At 36.3% G+C, this 8,673-nt stretch overlaps 1 protein-coding gene across 1 annotated transcript in view; it reads left to right on the top strand.

The window, feature by feature from the left end:
• The window catches only part of MUC19 (mucin 19, oligomeric), a gene marked incomplete at its 3' end in the record, with an annotated part of 133,578 nt that overhangs the window by 57,497 nt on the left and 67,408 nt on the right, over nt 1-8,673 (top strand). The window contains exons 41-43 of the mRNA XM_008567143.1: nt 724-798; nt 1,581-1,646; nt 6,825-6,899. Coding sequence (XP_008565365.1) covers nt 724-798; nt 1,581-1,646; nt 6,825-6,899 — 216 coding nt within the window. The remainder of the gene's footprint in view (nt 1-723; nt 799-1,580; nt 1,647-6,824; nt 6,900-8,673) is intronic.

Genomic DNA, 8,673 nt, shown 5'->3' with positions numbered 1-8,673 from the left:
GCAAATCAGGTACCTAAAGGGAGAAATCAATGATTGTGCAGGGAGAAATGGAGTGTGTGGGTTTGTCTTCATCCTCTATATCTGGCAGCATTGTGAGGAAGGGAATGGGATAGTTAGAGACTGGAGTTGGAGATCTCAATTACTGACCAATAGTATTGCATATAGAAATCAGAGGTCTGGATTTGATAGTATTTCTTTAATATTGTATAATTTTTAGAATCCCTGGGTGTGCTTATGGGTCTTACAGATTTTGAGACTTCTGACCTGGAATTTCTGAGGCTGTGAGTCTGGAGTGGGGCTTAGGTCCTGGTCTGTAATCCAGGCTGCAAACTAGAATCAAGTAGAAAATTTTTTGAGAATACATACAAAGAAGTCCAACATAGACTAATTAAATCTGAATCCCTGGAAGAAGAGCCCAGGCATATGAATTTTACAAAAGCTTCACAGTTGGTTTCAGTGTTACGTCTGGTTTGAGATCCACTAGGCTCAAATATCTGAATACTGAATGAGTAAATAATGGATGAGCTTCTTTGCAATCAAATAGTAAATAAGCACACTCAGGGATTGTAACAATTGTACAAGATTCTTATGATTAATTTTTGGAAAAATTGAACCAGAAATGAAGTAGAAACAAATGCATAAAATTTTTTGAAAATAGAGAACAGCACAATCTGTTCTAATTCATCAAAGATCATGATACATATTTATTGTTTATTTTGAAAGTGACATCTGGACCATCAGTGAGTGTAACAACTTCAGCCCAAAGCAGTGAAGTGACATCATCTGAAGCCAAGTCAGGTGAGTAGAGCATGTCACTCAGAGTCTGTGGCTTTTCTCCTAAGAGACAGTCTTTCATGAGAACTCTGCTGATTTCACTTGATATTAATTAATCAAATGCCATCCAACAAAACATGTAGAATGGTGTATAACTGAGTCACAATTTCAGGAAATTTTTAATTTTTCTTGTTTCTCCAAATCTCCCATTCAGAAATTCTACAGTACTGGGTTGTCACAATAATGTGTATGCTCATTCAGTGCTGTGTGTATCAGTGCAACGGGAGAATCTGTTTGAACCACCCCTGAAATTGGTGGTGGAGTCCCAGCGAGAATATCTTCCAGTGTCCCAGACCACCTGGAACTCAGGTGGCCAGGCCTAGGCTAAGCAGGGCACTTTAGTAGTGGTGCATCATGAGTTTAGCTGGGACTCCAAATTCTCTTAAGTTTAAGTGAAATTAGTCATGGCTATAATTTTAAGAGAAATGATCATGTGTAGTTTAATTCCTAGTATACACTTCAGTACCACCCCCCTGAAAATAACCCCTGAAATCTCTTTATAGATTAATTTTATAATAATCATCTCTGAAGACTATGGTTTCCAGAAAAATTAGTGGATGCCAGTTTAGTTTGAATTTCACATACAGGAGGAATAGTTTTTTAGTATAAATATGTCTTATTCAATGATTAGAACATGGTTGTTTGTTGTTTACCTGGGATGCCAATGTAATTGGGTGTTGAGCATTCTTATCTGCCCAACTCTGGAAACCCAAAGCAGACTGAGCACCACTGTTGTTTTCAATTAGGAACAACTGGAGGGGAAAATGTAGACACCACAGGACATGACGGTGAAAACACCTCTGGAGCATCAGGTATGTAAAAAGCCTAATCAGAAGAAATCTAGACAGTAGAAATGTGATTTAGATACTTAAAATGTTGTTAGACACAAGACATCCTGGGAAGTTTAATTATTATTTGTATGATGTTGAAACTGCAGAAGATCAGAAATAAAATAAGAAATATTGGGTGTGTGTGTGTGTGACACCATTACCAGGTGCTATAGGCTACATGAGAGAGCAGTGGAGTGAGATACTTGTTATCATAGAACTTAAATTTTAGCAGCAGAAATAAATATTTATCATACACACAAAGGCAAAAACCATGCAAAGCGGGAATCAAAGTCAAGAAATTGTTTATTGAGAAGTGTTGGGTTAGCAACTTGAGAGGCAATTCTAAGGAAACTGATTTGTTAGGCATAAAAATAACAGCATTATTCTATTTTGAAAAGAATATGTTATAATCAGTGCATTGTGAACTGTATCTATATGCCTTAACTTGAACAAAAACTCAAAATACAAGTAAGCTGATTGCAATTTCAGGGATATATTTACTATCAGGGAAATGAAGAGCAGTTATGTTTCTGCTGTTGGGGAAGTAGAATTGAAAACAGAGTATTCTATAATAAACCTAGAACCATCTACGTGAGGTAGCAGAGAATAAAAATGGACTTATTACTGAGTAAGTTTTAAAACAGACTGTGATGCACTTCGCAGGCGGTCTGCTAAGAGATTGCAAAAACAGAGAGAGAAATCTCAGTCTTTTGTAGCCAAACAAATACAATTGAAAACATACATACTCTCAAGATAAGCAGCAATAGTCTGCAAGTAAGAGGACTTGGCAGCACCATTTATTACAGAATCCATCCTAAATTCACCCCTGGAAATGAAGCAGCTGAGTGAGGTGTTCACAGCTGAATGTGTGGAGAGCCTTTCTCATCCAACCTCTTAAATGTTGTATCTCTGTTGTAAATATTTGATGAGCTGGTTAATTATTCAATACACCAAAATGCTTTTGTTACAAGCATGAGTACCTTAGTTAGTGATGGTATCAACCTGATGCTTAATTTGTATTGATGCTCCTGGGATCCAGTAGTATTTAAGCTCAAGAAACCAATGGAAAAATTCTTAGAAAAATATACAAAAACAAAAAACAAAAAAAGGTGTAGGATAATGGTAGCTGCATAAATTAGAATGAACAGATTCCTTTTTTTTACAAACCATAGAGATCAATACAGAGTCTACATCTAGAGTGTTTAGATGTGACAGACAACACTAAATCTTCAACGTCTGGCAAAGATAGCTTTAGGGCTCACAGTGGAGCTGAGATTCAGATCAGGGCATCCCANATAAACCTAGAACCATCTACGTGAGGTAGCAGAGAATAAAAATGGACTTATTACTGAGTAAGTTTTAAAACAGACTGTGATGCACTTCGCAGGCGGTCTGCTAAGAGATTGGAAAAACAGAGAGAGAAATCTCAGTCTTTTGTAGCCAAACAAATACAATTGAAAACATACATACTTTCAAGATAAGCAGCAATAGTCTGCAAGTAAGAGGACTTGGCAGCGAAACAGAGAGAGAAATCTCAGTCTTTTGTAGCCAAACAAATACAATTGAAAACATACATACTCTCAAGATAAGCAGCAATAGTCTGCAAGTAAGAGGACTTGGCAGCGCCATTTATTACAGAATCCATCCTAAATTCACCCCTGGAAATGAAGCAGCTGAGTGAGGTGTTCACAGCTGAATGTGTGGAGAGCCTTTCTCATCCAACCTCTTAAATGTTGTATCTCTGTTGTAAATATTTGATGAGCTGGTTAATTATTCAATACACCAAAATGCTTTTGTTACAAGCATGAGTACCTTAGTTAGGAGAGCCTTTCTCATCCAACCTCTTAAATGTTGTATCTCTGTTGTAAATATTTGATGAGCTAGTTAATTATTCAAATACACCAAAATGCTTTTGTTACAAGCATGAGTACCTTAGTTGGTGATGGTATCAACCTGATGCTTAATTTGTATTGATGCTCCTGGGATCCAGTAGTATTTAAGCTCAAGAAACCAATGGAAAAATTCTTAGAAAAATATACAAAAACAAAAAACAAAAAAAGGTGTAGGATAATGGTAGCTGCATAAATTAGAATGAACAGATTCCTTTTTTTTACAAACCATAGAGATCAATACAGAGTCTACATCTAGAGTGTTTAGATGTGACAGACAACACTAAATCTTCAACGTCTGGCAAAGATAGCTTTAGGGCTCACAGTGGAGCTGAGATTCAGATCAGGGCATCCCAGAAGACAGGGAAGTACAGTGTTGAAAGATCCCAACAGTGGTAGAACTTACAGTTCAATCAACTAGGGTTAAGACCTGGAAGGAAAGAGCCCTACCCTGAATAGGAAATACTGAGAGAAGATCTGAGACCCAGCAAATCAGAGCACTGGTGAATATGGAGTGGAAAGAAAGAGTTTTGGGAGTGCATGGAATGAGAACTGGAATTCCTGGGAAGGCATTGACCACTTCTAGAGGAGAGGGAGGCATTTCAGAAGTTAGAGAAATCCCTGGGGCCTGGTGTCACAGAAAAAAAAAAAAAAAAGAGGATGTGAAGACAAGGTCTCAATGAAACAGAGTAATAACTGAGAATTGAAATAAGACAAAGAAACGATGCCGCTTATAAAGGGGAGCTTCACTGCAAGAACATAAGAGGGGACCCTGGATCTAATACATGGGGACCCACACGAAGCTTCTCTGCCACCCACTGCAGAGAGAGGATCCCCTGCTGTTGATGATCCAAGAAAATAAAATACAAAAACAACAAAAACATGAAAAATAACAATAAAATTTCAATATCTAAGCACAGATATTTCTTCTAGGCTATTTTTAAATACATTTTCAAAAAATTTTTAGCCATAGCAAGTAAATTCTAAAAATACAGGCATGGAGCCGAGGAATACTGAAAGATAACACCAACATGAATTTAGCATAACTAAAGAAATATGCAAATATTAATAGACATCAAAAATTATAATTTAAAAACTCAGAGTAAAAAGTAGATAAATGGCCAGAATATGTTAACTTGCAATTGATGAGAACTCTGGAGAGAAATTAAAGAAAAGGAAAGTTATCCCCAAAGTAAAGAACAAATAGTAAGGTGTCTACAGAGATTAACAAGAGAGAAATCTTATTCTGAAATTATAGCAAGGGGATTAGATGATAGAACTGAGAAGAGGTCTTGTGCCCCCACAATATTGCAGATACTTTTTAAAAAGATAAAACTGATCAGAGAAGGATATAGTTACAGAAAACAGGCAACATATGTAGTAACATATAGTTACAGAAAATAGGCAACATATAATATATATAAGTCTGACATATGTATGTATTATTGCAGTTTCTGAGAACGAAAAGCAATGAAACAGAGCTAATATTTAAATATGTAAGTCAGAAAACATTTCCTGAAATTAAAACCAAAAAGACCTCTATCTATTTTTAAGAACCCACCATATACCTGGAAGAATTAATCTTGGACAGTAAATATTGTAACTTATCCTAGAAAACTGTTAGACTTGGCAGATTAAAAAAAAAAGAAATTCTTTGGATCTCAGACAAAAGGAACAAGCCATTGAAAAAAAAGTCAGATTAGCATCAGATTTGTCAAGTGTATACTCAAGAAAAGTAAATGTAAGCGTACTCAGGGAAAGAAAATGTGTTTTATATCATAGTAAACATAATTCAAGTATCAAGTCTATAAGAAAACAGTTTAAAACATGGAAGTACTTAGAAAATTAGGTATCAAGAAACACCTCATAATACATTCACTCCAGGGTGAGTGGTAAGCAACAGAAAGATGCTTGTGTTTTTTCCCTCCTGTTATCTCAAACATTGATTGTTTCTCTATGTTGGTACATTCAAAACCGTATTCCCATCCAGCCTCTGGTAATTACTATCGTCCTGTCTGTTTCTATGCTATCTACTTTCGAAGCTTCCCCATATGAGTGAAAACATGTGGTATTTCTCTTACTGTTCCTTGCTTATTTAGTTAACATAATGTCCTCCAAGCTCATCCATGTTGCTGTGAATGATGTAATTTCATTATTTTATATGGCTGAATAGATTTCCCTTGTGTGTATATATGATATTTTCTTTATCCATACATCTGTCAATGGACACGGGTTGAATTTGTAACATGGATATTGTGAATGGTGCTGCAATAAATATGGGAGTGCAGGTATATCTTCAATATACTGATTTCCTTTCCTTTGGATACATACCCAGTAGTGGAATTGCTGGATCATATGGTAGTTCTATTTTCAGTTTTTTGTGGAACTTCAATACAGTTTTTTTCATAATGGCTATACTAATTTCTATTTCCACCAACAGTGTATAAGAATTCCTTTTTCTCCATATCCTTAGCAGCATTTGTTATTTTCTGTCTTTTGGATAATTCCCATTCTAACTGGAGTGAGATGATATCTCATTGTAGTTTTGATTTACATTTCACTGATGATAAGAGCATTTTTTCATAAACCTTTTGGCCATTTTTATGTCTTCTTTTGAGAAATGTCTGTTCAGTTAATTTGCCCATTTTTAAATTGAATTCTTTGGTTTTTTGCTGCTGAATTGTTTGAGTTCGTTGTATATTCTGGATATTAATCCCTTGTTAGCTGAATAGTTTGCAAACATGTTCTCTCATTCAGCAGGTTGTCTCTTCACTCTGTTGACTGCTTCCTTTACTGTGCAGCTTTATAGTTTTATACAATCCCACTTGTATATTTTTGCTTTTGTTCTTGAGGTCTTCTCCATAAAGCATTTGCCCAGACCAACATCCCAAAACATTTTCTCTGTTTTCTTCTAGAAGTTTCATAGCTTCAGGTCTTGCATTTAAGTCTTTAATCCATTTTGAGTTGATTTTAATATATGGTGAGAGATAGGGGTCTAGTTTCATTCTTCTGCATATGGACATCCAGTTACCCAGCACCAATTATTGAAGAGACCATCCTTTCCCCAATGAATATTCTTGGCAACTTTGTTGAAAATCAGCTGGCTCTATATACTTGGCTTTATTTCCTGGCTCTCTATTCTGTTTCATTTGTCTACAAGTTGCTTTCTTAAGTATATCATGTTACAATTATAAGTGCCAATTACCTTGACAGTTGATAGCACCCATGCACTTTTTTATTCGGGTGTTTGTTTTTCCTTTACATTCATCAGGGACAACTGGACTGTCATCAGGTGGAACCACGCAAGCTGACAATGAAATTCCAGATGCTGCTCTCTTCAGAGCAGGTGAGACAAAGAAATGAACCAGCTGCTGTCTCCACCATAGCTTGTTTCCACAGGTAGTCCTCTGATTCAGTTCAGCAACAGCCCTACCCTGAGTGCATCCTTAGATTACAGGGGCCAAGTGATAGAGTGATCTAAGTCACTTGGGTGACTTTGGGAAAAATTTAATGAGTTAATATTTATATATTAACAAAATACTACATATATATTTCTATGGCACATGAAAATTTCTGAATTATGCTCAAATATATAATATGTAATTTGGTCAACATTAACACCATGGTAGTTACCTGTCATTATTCCCATGAAGTGAGAAAATAATGGACAGTCTCCAAGCTGGCAAAGGCAGGATTAGAACAGAGTCCCAAGCCTCAAGGGCAGTAGCTCCATACATCTGTGATCTGTGTGGAAGAGCATCCATCTTATCCTTGTGCATCACCAACTAAATTTCACACATAGTTGGTTCATCATTAAAATATGGTTGATATTCTTTAAGCATAAATAACAAGCCTGAGTTCACACCACCCCTCATGCAATTGGTTAATTTTAATAACCTGCTCAGTTTCTTCTGTGCATCACATCTGCTTCTGCTTTTGTTCCGATGTAAACATTTTTCACCTCATCTCTGCACTTGTTTACCTAGCTCACCTTCCTCTAACACAGTGCTGTTCAGTGTGTAGTTCCTGTTCCAGAAGCCTTAGTATGTCCTGGGAACTTCTTAGTAAACCATGTAAATTTCTGGGTCCACCTGCCTAGAATCAGGAGCTGTTGGAGGGGCGCCAGCGAGCAGTGTATTAACAGGCCCTGACTCCAGTGATACTCATCAAGGTTGAGAACCACAGCTCTGACAGTTACAATTTTTCCCTCTTTCCTCCCAGTTTGCACCCTACCCAATATGGTGCCAGAATGAACTTCTAAAACTTCAACTATCATCACTCTACTACTTAAAGTTCTTCAGTTGTTCTGATAGCTTTTAAGATGTATTGAAACTCTCTCACATACTATTAACAGCCATTTTTAGTGTATGCATGGAATTAATCTCTTTGCATTTATTAACTAATCTGTGGGGCCTTATTTAATTTTCCTACATTTATTTTTTCTTAGCATTTTTTTGTTTTAAATTTTGTGACAAATACTTTTTTGAGATAAAATATAATTTACATAAAAAGTGGTTGGAAAGATAAAAGCTGCATACAGCAGCACAAATTAAGAAACAGGATATTTCCGGTTAGATCAGTAAACGGATTGGAGTTTTAGGGTGATAGTCATTTAGTTTATATTTCCTAATATCTGAATCAGAATTGCTTGGGTGATAATGACAAATCATTCAGCTGTCTCTTTTTGTTATCTGGCAGAAGGTACAGTGGTTTGAGCAGGGCTACTCAAAGTTGAGATCACAGATGAGTGCCACCCAGAACTGTTTGTTACTTGTCTATGATGAGATAGGAACTGAAACAGAGAACGAGCATTTAGAGACAAGCTACTTGACACAATGAACTTATGTCTGTTGAAAAAGGATTGTGTTTTGCATGGTTTTATGTTTAAGATTTCAATTCTCTTTAGTTTTATGGCATTTTCAAAGCATGAATCTTGGACAGACTGAAAATTTTATAAAATTCATCTTTGGCCACAGATGGTTTGGGAAACACAGATTGGAGTATAAACTGTGGGGCTAGAGTGTTGAAATTTGGCCTGTGGATCTGCTGTTGACCAACAGGATGTCCTGGAGCAAGTCACTTAAGCACGTCTGATGAATGGAAATAATAATATTACATGT

This window comes from Galeopterus variegatus, unplaced genomic scaffold (assembly GCF_000696425.1).
Source record: "Galeopterus variegatus unplaced genomic scaffold, G_variegatus-3.0.2 Scaffold297, whole genome shotgun sequence".
In the NCBI taxonomy this organism is placed as follows: domain Eukaryota; kingdom Metazoa; phylum Chordata; class Mammalia; order Dermoptera; family Cynocephalidae; genus Galeopterus; species Galeopterus variegatus.
This window is presented reverse-complemented; position numbering and strand designations above follow the sequence as displayed.